The sequence below is a fragment of the Chlamydotis macqueenii genome, chromosome 6, assembly GCF_036417535.1.
Source record: "Chlamydotis macqueenii isolate bChlMac1 chromosome 6, bChlMac1.mat, whole genome shotgun sequence".
In the NCBI taxonomy this organism is placed as follows: domain Eukaryota; kingdom Metazoa; phylum Chordata; class Aves; order Otidiformes; family Otididae; genus Chlamydotis; species Chlamydotis macqueenii.
The window spans coordinates 10,743,589-10,762,119 of record NC_141561.1 but is presented as its reverse complement, the minus strand read 5'-3'; the positions used below and the strand labels follow the sequence as shown (position 1 = coordinate 10,762,119).

General features: G+C 36.6%; 1 protein-coding gene across 3 annotated transcripts in view; it reads right to left on the bottom strand.

The window, feature by feature from the left end:
- Positions 1 to 18,531, bottom strand: part of ZNF148 (zinc finger protein 148) — a 44,073-nt gene that overhangs the window by 11,480 nt on the left and 14,062 nt on the right. For 2 of the 3 annotated variants that reach the window (XR_015258993.1, XM_086751571.1), the window contains exons 2-6: positions 11,373 to 11,718; positions 10,035 to 10,160; positions 6,872 to 6,995; positions 6,121 to 6,204; positions 80 to 198 (exon numbers count right to left, since the gene is read on the bottom strand). Coding sequence is in view for 1 of the 3 variants with exons in the window: in XM_086751571.1 (XP_086607697.1) it covers positions 80 to 198; positions 6,121 to 6,204; positions 6,872 to 6,995; positions 10,035 to 10,160; positions 11,373 to 11,702 (783 nt within the window). In the remaining 2 variants the exon portion in view is untranslated. The remainder of the gene's footprint in view (positions 1 to 79; positions 199 to 6,120; positions 6,205 to 6,871; positions 6,996 to 10,034; positions 10,161 to 11,372; positions 11,719 to 18,531) is intronic. The other variant, XR_015258994.1, reaches the window with a different exon arrangement.

Sequence of the window (18,531 nt, the reverse complement as noted above, 5' to 3'; positions counted from 1 at the left end):
GAAAGTCCTATCTGTACTACTTGGGAATTGACTGGGGTTTTGTTTTTCAGTTGTGAGAGATTTCACATAGTCATCTTACCTGCAAACAATATTCACACTGGTACGGCTTCTCTCCACTGTGAGTTCTTTTGTGCCTTTCCATGTGATACTTCTGAATGAACCTCATACCGCATTCATCACAACGAAATGGCTTTTCACCTGATAAAAAACACGTAGCAATGTTAATCTAAAAAAAAAAAAAGTCAACATTCTTCCATATAATTACCAGGTTAAATACTACAGTCTCTATTAAAAGTAACAAAGAAGAGGATTTAGTCTGTTACTATTGAAAAATAACAAAGGGCTTGCTCATATAATTATTTTCCTAGTACTCAGTAGCGGATGCTTTAAAATTTTTAGGTTTTTACATTAAAAAACTACAGCATACACCTTTAAAACTAAATTCTTATCCCTTCTTTCTAATGCAGGTGCAGATATCTCTTTTAAACCTAACAAATAAAGAACTACAAAGATAGCCTTCTTGAACTGCTACTACACAGTAATTTTTTAGGGCAGACAATTGTATTAAAATACCTCAATTCTCTCACCAACTCACTTAACTTCAACTCTTCCCTTCTAGACGAGAATTATGCACTACCAAGTTTTTAATTAAAAAGCTTTGTAGGGTGCTCTGCATTTTCTATATTTTTTTCCCCTATCTGAATCTAGAATTGAAATAACTGCTCCGGAATAAATCCTACTATTTTAGTTGGAATGCTTTGAAAGACAAATTAAAATTACTTTATTTTTAAAAATAAACTGTTAACAAGAAACCTCTGTAGCTGAACTAGTGTTTGCATACATACAGGTTGGCTGCTTTCTTTGGTTGGTTTGGGTTTTGGGTTTGTTTTTTACTTTCATGAAATATATGTTCAGACAATATTCATCACCCTGAATTCATCTTCAGTTCTCCCCTTATTTTTCCTCACAAAGAAGCCCTGCAATGATCCTTTCAGAACATGGATTAACTCTGGTTTTATTTCAGCTTTTGCCTTACATCTTCCCTCTGATATTTATATTTTTCTAGGTTTCTTTGACAAAACCTAAACATCCCAAGTGCATTGAAAAGTTAGTTTTGCTTTTACAGAAGTTCACTACTATTTAATAGAACTCACCCTGACCAACAGTAACCTTTCCTCTTGCTATTTACTATGAAATCTTTTGAACTGACAGAGAGATCAGGGATTGTCTTGGCAGCATCTGTCGACGTCCTCTTTGCTCTGGATACTGTACTGCACTGATTTTGGGGATATAAACCATCCAGCTTTTGTTTCCAGAAACATGCAGACTATTTATATTTTTCTGAGGTAGTTGTATTCTTAAAAATTATTTTATTAACAACTTTTATTAAGTTATCACTAATAATTCATTATTTCAATGTTAATAAATTTTCATTTACTATTTACAATGTTGTTAGTGTATATTTTCCATTTAGAACAGAGATATTTAGCCATATCCTTCTACAAATGGAAATATGACACCTTAAAATAACTATTTCTAGAAACTAGAATGGAAAATATCGGTATCACCCACACCTGTGCTCCTAGTCCAATCATTCATGCCCAGAGTTTCAACCTTCTTCATTCCAAGCGATTTCTAAATCTCTCTCTTTGTAAGCCTATGTCCTATTTCCAATTATTAATTCTTACCTCTCCATGTGGCTTCTCAGTCAATCCTTTTCCTAGATTAAATTATTCCAATTTATTCTCTCCTAAATCAAATTATCTTGTCTCCTACGATCTCTCAGCTTCCATCAGTTCTTCTTCTACTGGCTCACAACCTCGGCATCCTAACTCCTATTTCACATTTAGTCAGAGACTTTTACCATTTCTTGCTTATTAATAATCATCACAATTTTTTTCTTTTTATTCAGTACCCTTTATAAATTATAGCACCTATGATATAATAGTCTCTCATACTATGTATAAGCAAATCCTTCTCTCTGGTCTGCTTCTTAACTTTCAAACTCCAGTTTCATTCTTCATGTTCTCTTTATTCATTAGGCACCCTTACTGCTATGGTGTTTTACTTGCCCCACGCCCGCCGAGACTTTCGAAACCAAATTCCAATCCCTGTCTTCACTTTTAAAGAAGATGAGGCAAGAGGTTTTGGTCTCGTTCTAGTTTAATATGCAGGAACTCTTTGATTCCAAAAGACAAATAGTCCTTGTTACTCTACTGTTTTCTTTCCCTTTGCTCCACTATTCTATTTTGTGTTTCTTTTAAATCACCCCTTTGAACAACTCTCCTTATGTTGCCTGGAAGTTTGCTTTCACACTCATAAAATTTAATACAGAAAGGAGCAGCTGTTTGGGATGAAACCTATGCTGAGCCTTACAGAAGCCAAACCAAGTCAGAGAAGTAAGACAGTTCAGTCCTGTCCTAGCTTTGAAGAGCCCTCTGAGGAGCTATCCTGCTATCGCAGGAAGGCTCAAATGCGGAATGCTTCATTGATAACTTACCTTCAGCCCTACACCCATTCCTGTACGTGAAAGGTCACAGAGTTCCTTAACATGTGTCTACTCAAGCTGGCTATTTGCTGGCAGAAGACTCTCCCAGCTACCTATTCCCTTTCCAAGGCTTAAACAGGGCCAAACAGGGCTTCTGGGTTTTTTGTTGTTGTTGTTGTTGTAGAGTATTATCAGCAGCAGCTAATTTTGGAGATTTTGAGCGTACATACGAAGGCATTGCTGGCCATGCCTCAACAGGAAGAAAGGTTTGGGGACACTGCCGTTGAATTTCTCAGTACAACACAGAAAATAATATTTTTCAGTAGAATTCCAGAACACTTGGGAAGTAAAATTAAATACTTTCTGAAACTGATAAAATACTTAATTCTTGCTTTAATCTTTATAAGGAAGATAATATTAGAAAAAGATTAAAACTTAATATGGAGATATGCTTCCTAAAATAATTTCTTCCTAGCAGAAGCCTGAAGCTTCAGATGCTTTCTAAAATTTTATTGTAGTTTTCAAACAGGATCTATCGCAAATGGAGGAGATCATTACTAATATTATTTTGCTAATGTAGGGAGAATCCAGGACCTATTTTTCTGAAATGTTTTGGGGAGTGGGAAAGAACCAGATGTAGAAAAAAAAGTCAAAATTTTAAAATGCAATACAATAATTATATGCGTTATTTAGGAAACCGCCTATGTTTTGTATCTATGTTGGAAATCTATTAAAACTGAACAATAGAACTATTTATAAAGTGTAGTACAAATACTATCTGTATGAAGGTTATAACAATTATGAACCCCCAGGCAGTTTAAAATCTAAACAGACAAAATACAAATTATAAAGTACCAAAGAAGGCAATAGAAAAGCAGCATGACTGAACAATAAGGTGTTTGAACTCTTAGCCCCAATGTTGCTTTATTTTTTTAAAATGTAATCTCTTTTTTTGTATTTAAAAAGGAAAGTAGAGTGGGTTACAGAATTAGGACACATGAATGCATGAGTGGGTAAGGTGTATAGAAACATCTCTAAGCAAAAAGCAAGCAGATATATTTGGGAAAAAAAAAATTAGCATCATCTTGAGCCTAGTAAACTCAAAATATGAAAATATTTGTACCAATGACTCCTCCTCCTTACAACTGAAATGGCAATTTTCTGTATCATTAGTGACAAGTTTAGCAGCAGGGTTCTAGCACTGCTGCCCTCCTCTACACACAATTATTTCTAGTGAGTGAATTTTGTATTAATGCAATGTCTGCTTTTAGATGCAACTATTTATATACATAGAATAAGGCTGTTCATTGATTGCTTCCTAACTTCCCCATAACATTTCATTTGAAGGAGTGGTTCAGAAAACTGAATTCAAACCGCACTGGAACTAGCTGGAGCACCTGTAAATTCAGGGCTTGCAACAGGGATAAAATGAGGCTTCTAAGTGTTACCACTGTCTTCAACTGGCTTAAAATAAACTGGAAAATTTGATAAATATCTTTTAAAGAGTAAAGCATCCTGTTCTTCATCAGTGTTTTGAACACTGTACAAAAGCTGGCACTAAAAGCAGTCATTCAAAGAGATGAAAATGCAAAATAGAAAGAAAAATATACAATATGGAATTTATAAAGAATATTTCTTAAGAGTATGAATAATACAAAGAGAGCTTTCCTTTACTTCCATCAAAGTGAAATACAGACCCAGTGCTCACCTTCTGGTGAGAGAAGTCAGCTGAAAACTCAGCTTTTCTGGACGGGCTCAGTTATGCAGTCCTGAAGAACAGAATAAGGCTACACAAACAGCTAAGGCCCAGTAGTGAATGTTGCCATACAGAAGTGAAAGCACAGACAGGTATGCAGAATGCCAATTAGCTACACTATAACTGGGCCAAGGCAAAAATTAAGTGGTAGTCAAATACTTGCTAACTAAATGGACTTCAAAAAAAAGCTTTTTCCACTCCTGGAAGCTGGGTCTTACATGTTTTCTCCTAACCATTTACTAGTTGTCACCTAGGAAAACACCCATCATTCAACAATTAAACACCATCACCAGCTTCAGTTTTCTAAGAAACAACCAAACTATACCTCAGGATACTGAGGAAAGGAGGACAACGTAGTTATCTAAAAAAAGTTAGATAACAATATAGTTAATTTGTTAAATGGTAGCTTTTTACCTGCTAGACAAAGACTAGTATATGTAAGAGCTGGCAAAAAAATCCTGCAACCCCACCACCACCACACTCTCCCTCCAAAGCTTTCCATCAACACAGAATTCTCATTACAGCTAGAAGCTGAATTTTAAAAGATAATTAAATCCATGTATAAAATATTTGCAGTCAAGCATTAATTAACTATATTGCCCAGACTCTCATTTTCAAAGCCATGTACAGGAAATAACGCTCATTAAAAAAAAAAAAAAAAAAAAAGAAAACAGAAAAAAGTGAAGACTGCACTTAAATTTTTGCCTGTTTTTTTAGAGGGGAGGGAGCGAGCAGATAGATAGATGGAAGAGAGTGAATGAGCATTCTTTTCAGGAATAATGTCTACACAAAGTTAAGGCAGCATGGTTCACCAATTCAAAGCCAGAGGAAAGACTAGGAGCAGAACAAAGACACTGGACAGAAGAATGGAGGACTCTTCTGTGGCTGACTGGCTGAAGGAAACCTACTTAGTTTGGACTCATGGCAACCTAGGATACAAAAATCCCATAAACAACAGGGCATTTGTGCATGTAACTCCCTGTACACTGCTCTGAAAATTCATTTTGCAGAGGTTTTTCTCCCTCTCAACTCTTACACATGCACACACTGCACTGCGCGTAAGTAGCTTTCGTATCCATTTAAATGCTACAGCCAAGAAACACTGTGCACATTCACCAGCTCTGCTTTTCTGAAAAAGAGGCTGAGAAATTGGCATCTCGTCCAAAGGGACCATATTACAAAATATTTAAAGAGGGATTGAAAGGCCATGCACCAAAATGCCAAAAACCCAATGAAGCCCAACCTGTTAAAGAATGTGGTTTTGTGCGGTGCAAGAAGATAAAAAATAAACATCTATAAACTTGAACTCTCTTTGGCTTAAAACTGCGGGCCTTATTTGACCTATACTGCATATTTTTAAACTAAGGCTCTTATGTTTAGAGCAGTTCTGAATTAAACCTTTCAAAAAAAAAAGGTGAAAAGTAAAGCCGATACTAGTACCTTTGGGGTTAGGCATTTTGGCTATTTTACTCCTGGCACTTTTCTATCAAATTCCAAAATAAATAAATAAATGTACTGAAATGTAATTTGTAAGTCCCTGTTGCCTGAATTAACTTGATACAATAAAAGCTAGAACTGCTTAACAGACCTTGACTTTTATGAATGCACAGACTTCAGGATCTGCTGCTCTGGGGTTATCTATAGAATACTACTTTCAGATTTTCTTACTAGAGTTTATACTCACTTTACAGCCAAAGAAAAGTAGAGCAAGTTGAAAGCACAAAACTAATTTATTTTTTAAAGATTTATAACATCTGTTAAGTTGAAACAAATTACAACAGGGTTTTAGGCTGTATACTTATCACGAGAAACCTTGCCTGAGTGGGGAAACAGATTTTAAGCACGCCAGTAAAGATACTCAAGGCACTATACTCACCAGTATGAATCTTCTCATGCCTCTGTAGCAGGTACTTCTGTATGAAACGCATGTCGCACTGACTGCACTGAAATGGTTTTTCACCTTGAACAATATAATTCCACATCCATAAGTTAATAACTACACACTGTTGTTTCTGATAACTACTTTTGAGGAATATCAAAATGTCTATTAAAAAACCAGCATCTGAGCGAATTCCAAAAATACTCTAATACCAAAAAACATTAGCCTTACTAAATACATGAACCACAGAATTCTTTCCATGATCCTAAGCGTCACATTAAGACTAGCACGGAAGAGTGATCTGAAATGGCTGTAATTTCCTCATGAACAAGATCAGTCACGATGCTGGCATAAGACTGCATTCAGGATACTGGCAAGCTATTATAATGGTAAGTACCTTTTTCACTTCTCCGAACCAGAGAGATACCTCATCAGGCAAATAAGCAGCCGGAGCACATTTTACAAAGGGGTCAATTTTGGCACTTAGGCTACAAGTCAACCCATTACTTTCTGATAAAGAAAGAAAAGAAACCTTGTAAACATTTAGGTCTTCATTTTATTAAACATATGTTGATTTTTTTTTTTTTTCTGGTATTCTTTTGACACTTTGGTGCATGGAATCTCTAAGCTTAGATGCCAAGTTAGCTACACTCTTAAAACTGAAATTCGCATAGAGCTGAAAACATTTTTAACATAAGTAAACAACTCTTTATATAGTAGAAAAGACAAATTTGAAGTCAAGCAGTACCTGTATGAATGAAGACATGTCTCTGTAAATGGTAGTTGGTTCTAAAGGCAGCATTGCAATGCTCACAAACATGAGATTTGTGGGTTTTCAGACCAAGTGATCCATCCTCATTTATTGTAAGGATCTATTTTAAAAAGAGTAAAATTTGTTCTCACACTACCCTCTAAAGATGTCTTATTAACTAAAAAAAAAAAAAAATCATTATTTTTTTCTTATGCAGAAAATTTAAATATTTCAGGTAAAACAATGCTAATTTCTACAAAGCTATGTGTTAGGCTTTCAGTACACATTTCCAATTGCAGTCCAATCCAACTTATGTCTTGTTGTGCATTAAGAGATATTTCAACAGGACGGAGACAAAAGCAGCGCATGGAAAATCAGCTCAGAGCTTCCCTATTCACAGCTCAGTCACTTTATATGCTACTGTTTACTTTGTCCGTCTGTTGGAAAGGATGCAAAGTAACCAAACCACCTCTGGGGACTGAACCATAGAGAATTGTATTTGAAAACAAAAGTGAGAAGTTATATTATCTTTTCAAATAAAAATTGTTACTGTTTGCTAGAAGGCATTACAAGTTATCCAGAAAAGTCATACAAATTATCTATATCTACATAATAGCAATAGTCTGGGAGACAAAATTGTATTTTAAAACCCCAAAGCAAAACAACTAAGAAAATAGTATTATTCTTCTCCCCTTTCAAGTTTTTCACTTAATAAAATAGCGCTCACTCAATATACATATTAGAGCATCTCCTTGATGAATTCAACTTGCCACACGCATGTGCTGTCAAACAAAGCTTCTATTTTCATATAAACTTGAAAAAACTTAAATGAAAAAAAATTGCACCATATCTACCTCATTCAGTAAAGCTCATCACAGGTTTTCCTCTAATTTGTTAAAAAAGGAAAAAAAAAAAACCAAACCCCAAACTCTCTACTATCTCTGGCAAGAGAATAAGAAAACCAGTAAACAAATTACATTTCCAAAAGTCTTACTTAACTGGAAACAGAACTATAAAGGAGAGCGTAAGTAACCTTAAATAAAACAGTTTAGTCCCTTCTTATTAACAAAAAAGTCTGCTGGGGAAACACAGCTACAACTTGATTAGCTAAGACATTTTAGGTTTTATGATAATGACAGTGATGAGAAAGAGAGAGTCAATAACTGAAACAGTATCTCTGCAATAGTAGCAAATACTGTATGATCTACTTAAACAATTTTAATTCTGTTGCATCAAAACTTAGCAAGAGTGAAAGTCTCAAGCTAACAAATTCTTGTGCATTCACTCTGAAGGACAAGCACATTCATACGTTTGTAAGATTGGGATGTTACAGCTCCAGTAAGTCACAGATACAGATAATTATAAAAACTCTGCTCTGTAACAACATGCAACTAATGAAATACTGACTAGTTATTTAAAATGAATTTAAATACGTTATGAAATGTTTTTCATATAGTATATTAAAAATCTCATATAATTGTGCAGAAAATACACTTAATTTCCTGGTTATCCTAAACCTGAGCTCTTGTACTGCATCCATTCATTGTACCATCTCTTAAAGGAAGAAAACTAACTTTGTCAGTGCAGTTTTCCTTAAAAAAAGCAACAAAAAAAAGCTTGTGCATGTGTGCCCGTGCGTGTATGTATGCTTGTGCACATGTGTCTGTGTGCATGGAAGAGGGAAAAGTAGACAGGATTCATAAAAGCTATTGACTTTTTATTTATACGATGACTATATTAATATAAAATAATTTTTTTCAGTATGTTAATTGACTTCCATTTGTAAAAGTCCCATCTGCTGTCTGGATGGAAAATTAACTCCATCACTCTGGGAATACTAACTTAAACTGGAGTAGGCTTTCACCTGTCTCAGTCCTTCAGCTTCTTCCTGCCTTTCTATTCTGACAAGTTCGGAAAAAGGGGAAGACAGACTGAAAAAGAACCTGTTTAATGATTCTCCTGATCATTTTTCAATCTTTTGTCATCTCAAAAGACTAACACTGACAGATTGGGAGATAAAAAGGAAGCATGCAAGTACATGACTATAGAAAGAGGGACACATGCCTCTCCTACCTTGCAATGTTTCCTTGGAAGTGATCTGTGGAGGTATCTAACCTAGATCTCCTTTTTCTATCACAGAGAAAAGTATCTTGATGCACAGGATTTGGAATTTGCTTCCACACCCAATCTAAAACAACTTCTCAACTTTCCAAGAATATTACAGGTGCAACCTAATTTGACAGTGCTTTGAGGAGGACTGAAGGGTCCCACTCCTGGGTCAACAAAAAAGAGGTTTTGGAGTTTTTCTTGGTGTTAGGGTGAGTTTTCCTCAAATGTATACACAGTCTGGGTTGATTTCGAGTAGGCTTATTTTAATGCTGCTGTGTGATCATACATAACTGATTTTTGCCTGTAAGAGCAGCTTGTATATGTTCTCTTTTAAGTCTGAAGATTAACACTGATTTGAGGAATTACTAGAAGATATAACACTGCTACCTCATGAGGTGAAATGATTCTGGCTTTATCTGAATTGCATCTCAATAGAAGAAAATTGTTTTCAGACATACAGGGATACATACTCTTCATGAATGGATCTACAAAACAAATTTTGAAGTAACAAACCAGCAGCTATGGTAAGAATCTTTTGATATAAATAAATACATATATGAAGATGATTATGACCACAGGAATATTCCCTACCAGTAAATTATTTTATAAATATTAGTAAACTTTTTAGAATTTTCAGAACTATTATTTTAGATTTCTTTTTAAAAACTTTCCTCTACTATGCGTGAAGCATATAAAATTATCAGGCTCACAGAAAAGTACAACTATTATTAGATAGATACAGAGTAATGATTTATAGATTATCTACAAAGCTACTGACTCATAGTTTAAAAAAAAAAAATATTTGGAGAGAGAACTGCCTGGAGAGACAGATGTTAAAATATGTCAAGGGTTCATGTTGCTAAAAAGAGTTCAAAGAAAAACACTGTTATATCAGGTTTTGGTTTGGGTCTCTGGTGAACTTCAGAACTGCATCTTTACTGAGCAAACAAACAATTTCCAGCCTAACTACTTCAAATGCTAATGAAATTAGTCATAGTCAACCAAATCTTCAGGTTCTTTTAATCTTGGTTTTGCCAAATCAATGTCTTACTTTTGCTGGTGAACGCTGTTTTCTTTTCTTCTTTTTCTGCAAATCTACTGGCTCTCGTATTTGTTTTTTGTCACGTTTCTGTTGTTCAGATGCATCAGTAAAGGTAATTTCTTGCTTTACACTGATCTGTTAAGATACCAAGTGCCAGTTTCAGGTAAGGTTCTCACTACAGAAAAGCAATTTTTCAATTTTAGAAGATGACAAACTGCTGAAACAGAAAACCTTTTTCTAAGGGAATTATCTTGTGGCTTCATTCTTTCAGAAATTTAAGTGAAAGGAATAATAAGTATCTTAAATAAAAAGGGCATAGTTAATTTCTACAGTGACATTTTGATGTATCCTTTCATTCATCTCCCAAGGTCTTTTTTCCTTCTGACCTGTGGTGATTTTGAGATCAGTTCTTATATTAAAATCACTTCCATCTGTAAAACCATTCAGTTTTTCATACCTATTTTACTTTAGACCGTGTGTTGTCAATGCAAGATTTAACGGAATAGTTTATTATATATTTAAGACAGAAGTATTTTTTAAGAAAACAAGAATAGTGCTAATGAAGTTTTTTTTTTCAAAAAAATATTTCTCGATCTGATGTAAACTTTAATAAAGAGCATGATACTCTTACATTTTTCTAACGCCTGAATCACCTGATCTACAGCTAACAGAGTAGTGTTTTAACAATGCTACCTTTCTAAAGGTTATTCTTCGTATAGATGGCTATCTACTTTTAAAGTCCTGGTAATCATCCTTTATGTTTGAAGGGTAACAGTGATGATGTGCTGCATTACATACAGACGCTCTGTTTTCAAAAGGAAGTCATCTATTTTCTCTCTGGGAAAGCTGAGGTACACCTTCTATGAGATATCGAGGAGGGGCATATTTATGGTCATGTATGAAGTGTCACAGTCCAACCTGCAGTGTGAATGCAAATGCTAAGCGTCCACATACTTTGAAAACATACGAGATGCTACCTATAGCAAAAGAAACTAAATAGTACTAAGAACAGCATAAACAGTATGCACCAATAACACTATTTATTCTGGTTTGTAGTTACCCTTGAACATTATATATATTTAAAAGAGCACATTTTAACGCATTAATTCTATGGTAACAGCCTGCTTATAAAATATTTATAAAACAGATACTTAAAGATTATACTTAATTGGCAAAATTTATCCACAGCCTGAGGCAAATGACATTTTCATAAATAGCATCCATTCATAATTTTTTTGATAATCAAAATCCAAACAAGCAATTAATAGATTCTTGCCAGAGTAGAGTTAGACTACCAGATCAAGCTTCCTAGTAATTTCTCCAATATTTCACAAAGAAATTGCTTACAGGGACATTAACAGCGTACTGCAGCCCTTGAGGAAGTCTATCTTGCGTATCCATGTCATCATCATTTTTTACCGTCTCCTCATGGACCATGAGTTCATCATGTGAAATCATCTCTTGCTGTCGAAGTTCACTTTCCTGTAACACTTCATCTGTTCCAAGAATTTCTTGGTGCGCCATAGTCCGATCTTGAAGTACTGCCTCTTGCCGTTCTCCCGATACTCCAGACTGGTCAGATACCGCACCCATCCCTACCATAGCCCTGGATGACTGCATCTGGTCTATGCCACCACATTTAAGAAATAATCCTCCCAGCTTGTCTTCAATGTTCATTCTTAAGTGCAATAACCTACAAAGAAAGTTTTAATAGTAAACATCTACAATTGGTGCTCTTGCTTATAATATTTTACTTTAAAACACAAGAACTCAATCAGTACTCAACACACACACACGCACTCTTAAAATTGATACTCAAATAAAAGTGAAAAGTTGGATATCTTGGTTAGACATGAAAAAATTCTCCTTTCACACACATGCATGTGTACACAATTGAACACTTTCAAATAAAAAGTTTAAAATCAAAGTACCTTCTGATTATTGGCAAAATTCTGGTAATTAAGATAGCTAATTCCTCAGAAAACTGCTTTTTTTTTCCCCTATGTGCTCTTTTTACTCTGTTCCCTTTTTCCATTTTGTCTGTCTTTTACAAATGCCTCTTTCATATTGGTCCTGTTTTCCCTACTTCCTTGTCTTTTAAGTGTCCTTTCAGTGCTGCTCCCCCAAGGCATAATGTCCACAAGGCAGAGAAAATTGGACTGCATCAAAAGAAGCATGGCCAGCAGGTTGAGGGAGGTGATTCCGCCCCTCTATCCCGCTCTCCGGAGACCCCACCTGCAGCACTGCATCCAGCTCTGGAGCCCCCAACATAAGAAGGACACGGACCACTTGGAGCGGGTCCAGATGAGGGCCACAAAAGTGACCAGAGGGCTGGAGCACCTCTCCTATAAAGACAGGCTGAGAGAGTTGGGGCTGTTAAGGCTCGAAAAGAGAAGGCTCCAGAGGGACCTTATACCTTATACCTAAAGGGGGCTGATAAGAAAGATATGGGGAAACTCTTTAGCAGGGCCTGTTGTGATAGGACAAGGGGTAATGGTTTTAAACTAAAAGAGAGTAGATCTAGACTAGATATAAGGAATAACATTTTTTACAATGAGAGTGATGGAGCACTGGCACTGGTTGCCCAGAGAGGTGGTGGATGCCCCATCCCTGGAAACATTCAAGGCCAGGCTGGACAGGGCTCTGAGCAACCTGATCTGATTGGAGATGTCCCTGCTCCTTGTAGGGGGGTTGGACTGGATGACCTTTAAAGGTCCCTTCCAACCTTAACCATTCCACAATCTTATGAAAATGCAACTTTCAGGATAAAGATATATATCAAATAAAGACAACAGAGAGGTCAAATCTGTTTACAAAAAACACATTCACTTTCACACCCACTAAGCAGGAGCATTAGTCAGAAAATAGGAATTCCAGTCATGAATAGCAATACCATTACATTGACTTATGGTACACAGATAGATATAAAATCATAATATTCCAACAAGTGTCATGACATTATTAATTGTTTTTTGACCTAGCTTTTGTGAAGCTGGAAGTGGCAGCATCTTCTTATTCTACTTATTATTACATATGCAAGATGGTCCTAAGACTCTTCTCCTTGGCGTACTGGATGTTCCATCACAACAGTCAGTCTCCTTCACTCTACTCCCCTGGCCCATAACTCCTACCAATTCCACAGTGCTCTGGTCTGCTCCTTCGAACAGACATCCTTCCTCCATCCCTCTATCCTCCCAGAGCTGGAGGGCAACAGCTATACAAAGGCTACTGCAGACCCAGGGATGGGAGCAGAGGCACAGCAGAGCTGGACCACACAGAGCAGGCCTAGCCAAAGCAAGACAGATACCTTGGGGAGTATTATGATAGCATCAGCACCTTTGATTTTTATACATTCAGAATTACAAACGTGATGTTGGTATGTTGCTAGCCATCAGCTTCAAATTCTGCCCCTCTAAGAGGGCAGCATGCTGAAAGGGCTCTACCTCCATTCAAGTTTTAAATCAGAGGCTGTGCTTCTTTCCCTGCAGCTCTTGATGACAACCTATAAACAAAGAAATCAAGTCTCCCTGGGTAGAACGGGCAGGGCCATCACCCAGAACTACAACCCTCTGCTAGTTTAACAGCCTGCCAACATACAAAAAGACTGGATCACACAAATGTACATGAAATGCTTAAATTTCATTTTTCAGTTTGATCCATTCGATCACTTTCCAGATAATTGTCTTCACTAGGAAAATATTTTGAAAATTCTCCATGTATTTTAAACATTTCTGAAGACTTGTTTATACCAAACCACACTGAGTTTACAAAACAAATAGTGGTCTTTCTTCAGGTGAGATCCTAGAGTACTTGGTCGGAATGCAAGCCACCAGCAGAAACAGCAGAAAAAGATCTCAATATTCTCCTACATTAGACTTTGTTTCAAATACTACTAGTAGTTCTTAACCTTCTGAAAGTAAAATTCACTCAATTTCTTAAAAAAAAAAAAAAAAAGAAAAAAATCAAACAAAAAACCCCAAACCAACGCACCACACATCCCAACAAATTCTGTAAAAAGCCCATTAACACCTTCTGGAAGTAACTCATGCCCTATAACCCAAAAGTGAAAGAACATTTGTCTGTATTCTCTATCATGAGAGGTTCTAAATTTCCTGATATATCATAGAAACGCTGACAGACAGGATGGTCTGACTTCTCTGAGTTTCAAAGATTTAAGAGGCAAGCCAAAGAAAGAAGCTTTTTAGTCAATTAGATTTTTTTTTTTTTAAGTAAGCCTTCCTCTGCTGGAAGTCAGGAGGACAAAGTCACCAAGCTAAATCTGTCTCTATATGACAACATGTCATGGTTTCACCTCAGCCAGCAGCCAAGCACCACAGAGCCACTCGCTCACCTCCCTCCCCCTGTGGGATAGGGGAGAGCCTTGAAAAAAATGTAAACCCCATAGGCTGAGATAAAGACAGTTTAACAGGAAGCAAAGGAAGAGAAAATAATATTTATTATTATAAAAGCACGTACAAAACAAGTGGTGCAGAACACAATTGCTCACCACCCGCTGATCGATGCCCAGCCTGTCCCATACTGATAGTTTCTCGGCAATAACACAAACAAACAAAAAACCTGACATAGCACTAAGGCTGTATTTTTTCAACCAATGCAGATTTCCCAGAGAGATCTTGCAACAACATCCCAAAAGAAGAAAATGGGGATGAATTTATCATCTCATTGGTGTGGAACATCCTGTGCCAAGTAAGAAATGTGAGAAAGAACTGAAGAACCTGTCTCCCATGGAGCCATTATTTGATAAGAGATGGCGCAAAAAATCCAAGGTTGAGACTTGTTTCTTAGGTAGGGCATTTTAAACACATAGCTTGGAAGACGGACTCCAAGGAAAACAAGATGTATTTATTCATTTCAGCCTTCATCCCAAGTTGATCCATACTCAGAGTACATCTCACACAGATTGTCATTCACTACACTTTTGTTCCACACTACAGAAATACGACAGCATAAGCATATTGCAAATTCTTTAGAGGAATGACATGTACAGGTACTAGAATACAAGAACTCAAGATGCTGAAGCACATTCAAGGGAAAACAAATGGTATCAAGTGTGAGAACATGGTGGCCCTAATCTGTCTGCTCAAGCCACTGACAAAAACAGCACAGAAGTTGTTCCACATGGAGGATACTGCCATATCACTCTGAAATCAAGTATGAATTGCAGAAATCCTGAATTTAAAGCTATTTCCTGGCAGGAAGGTAGGCAGGCAAATGCAAATAGAGAGACTGAGTGTTTACCAGCGCAGAAGACCCTGCTACTCTCACCAACAAAGGTGGGAAGACTCCTAACATGCAGAATCTTAAGACAGCTGGTGAGATACGGCAGCTGCCCAGAAGACAGGCTACTAGTACTGGTATTCCTTGGTCTTGTCAATTCTCTCAGTTGCCAAGGATATGGAAACTTTCTTTCTCAGCCTGACTAGTAAGCTTAGCAGAGTCATGCACCCGAAAGCACTCAAGTTGTTTTCCAGTCATGATCTTGAGTCATATCAGAAGCTGGTAGAATGAGTGTGCTCCTTATTAAATTAGACTTTCAAACATCTGGCTTTTCTTAGAAAAATAACGAGAACTCATGTTAGGCTGCATATTCTAAGTGATGAAACGCAATGTAAGTTATATGACACGCCGGTACTGTTTTAAAATGAAGAACCACAAACAAAAATAAGCTATTAATCCAAACAAGAAGTATCCCAATTGCAATCAATTCAGTAAAACACATATAATTGGTCAACTGACACCTTTTGGCTCACATAAAAGGAATCCTATCATTTAAATTGAAGATGAGGAGAAGTGTTCTTGGAAGAATGACAGTGTGATAAAGAAAAATCTAAGTTAAAAGCATTCGAACAAGCTCACTTTACCAAGCCTGTAAAGATTAAATAAATATTTTAAGGGCGAGATGCATCTGTGAAATACAGATCAATTTATTTTGAGATTATCTTGAGGGAAACTACAATAATACAAACCACATACTATCACACACAAGCACATTTCTTGGCATAAGACATTGTTATCCTTATTGCAGAGATGTCTTCCATGGAATTTCAGAACTTCTATTAAGCTTCACCAAATAATCATGATTTTTCTTTGAATATATAGTTTCTGCATAGATTGACAGAAAAAAAAAAAAAGAGCTGTCAACAAAAATCTTTCAAGTATCCATTTTGCTTGGTAGAGATTCTCCAAGCCTTTACTCTGGGCAAAGCATTTCATAAGAGAGATATACAGGCAGAGTTTCCTGGGTATGCACACATTTTAGGGGAGGAGAGAGAGGAACGGGAGGGACTGCACAGAAAAGGTCTCATGGGATCATCCCAGCACCTTGTCTTTTCAGACAGTGCTCCACAGCTGCTTGCAGAACATCCACAGCCAGTGAACCATGCTGCTTCATTTCAAAAACTGCTGCTACGCCAAACCCTACGGCAATACTTCAGAACTATTCATTTCAGTAACTCTGACATCAGTTTTTCCAAAGATTACTGGTGCAGTAAGTTGGAGAGCTAAGCAGTAAAGACAATATTCCTAATTGAAGAAACAGCCATTTAAACAAAAACACACTAAATGAAAAGCATGAAGACCTTTCCAATTCAAAATCAAAAATTAAAATACAATCAAAAGAAAACATTAATGGATTTTTTAAAATCTGCTGGGATGGTGGCTGCTATGAAGTAAAGCTGAACAGAGACCCTGAAGGAAAGTGGCAAAACTTGTCAGCCACCGAAGTACAACACATGGTCCAGCTCCTTTTTTCCACTCCGACTGATGGTGGGTAAGGGTTATCCTGTCTTCTCCCTTCTCTTCTCAAGCAAGTAGTAAAGCATTACTTAATTTAATGAGCAAGTACCCAGAGATACTGAGCTCACTTTAAAAATAAAAAAAAAATTCATGCATACAGTACTGGGTTGAGTTTCTGTAGTTAGGATTCAAAAGATTATGTATATGAGATGAAAAAAGAAAATATGCTAAAGGATTAATAACAGAAAAATAAGAAAATCATCTGCATTTAAATATCTATTTGTAGAACAGAACTGATGTAATGGTTTTGCTACGTTTTTTAAAGCAAGATGGATCTTTTCTATTTGTAAACAATTTCCTGCAAAAGTCTTTGTTGTTTTAAGACTTCTACTTTTTTTAAAGCACTAAAAAGCAGGATTTGCTGCTTTCTATATCCATACCCCACTCCAGTTCCTTCCTACATTCACTTCTCCCTGTTTTTCCAAGGCAAAATAGAATGGAGGAAGGCTGGGGGAGACAGGAAAATAGTTTGTTAAAATTTAATTTTTCCTCAGTTAAACCGTAGCTCCTTCTGAAGGATTCTAACTAAGATTTGAGATAGAAACATTACTTCTACATATAGCTATAAACTCCCTTTGACTATGTTTTCTAAGATTCAACAACCCAAACACAGGAGCCAGGATGCACAACAGCCATTCTAACATGCCTGTAGCAACTCGATACCATCCTGACAAAACATCTGCCTCCGAGATCCCCCTCACAAAAGCCAAGACTGAGCTCAATTCAAGGTATTAAATGGTTTCAGGGTAACCTTACACTGGAAGCAGCCCGATGACGTTATTTTAGTTCCACATTTGGGGAAGTGTGTTTTCATTTAAAGTAAGACAAGGCAAACTTCCTAATGAAGAAATACCTGCAGCTACAGACTACGTACCTGGCACATTCCCACCACATCCTTGCTTCACAACAGCCTTTAGAAGAATAAGTGCACGCTGGGCCCAAACAACAAACTATATAAAGACTACTAGCACAAAATGTACACAGAATAAACTTCTTTAAAAGGCAATCTACAGACACTCCTAAGCATATTTTGCTTCTTAGGGCTCACCTCTATGGTTACACTACAATGATTTGTGCTAAACTGTAAACTTATACGAATATAATGTATATAAATCCACAAAACTCTCTAAGTGAACATTCTTATTCTAGTACAGAATTGATTTTTTTTTTGTTCCTTATTTAGTATAATTCACTTTCGAAACATTTAAGCTAAACAAAAAAAAGCCAATCATCATATAATCAGAGCAGTTTTACTGGCACTGCTAATAAAATCTTTCTAAGTAGACAAACTCCTATAAAAAAGCAACTACAACTGAGACCCCACTAGACTGCTACCGCACCAAGAGAGGTTCACATTCTTCTATCAGAAAGTGAAGATTAAAATAAATCCATTATGAAATTCAGACAGGGAAACCAACAACCAAAAGGCCATTCCAATGAGACATGTGGCGTGTTTTCCTACTCAGAAAAAGTCAACCCAATTCTCAATGATATAGCTGCACGAAACAATCTGGCATATAGGCTGCCTGCCCAAAGGGGTAGTGCCCTGCACCTGTCCCCCAGTTAGACCTTCTTGTTGCCTTCACTGGGTTGAGCACAGCATTGTGCAACTAGGAAAGGAGTTGGACAAAAACGTACACACAGAAAAGCCATCAGCTTTCCTTTGGATCAGTAGGACCATGCAGGCAGG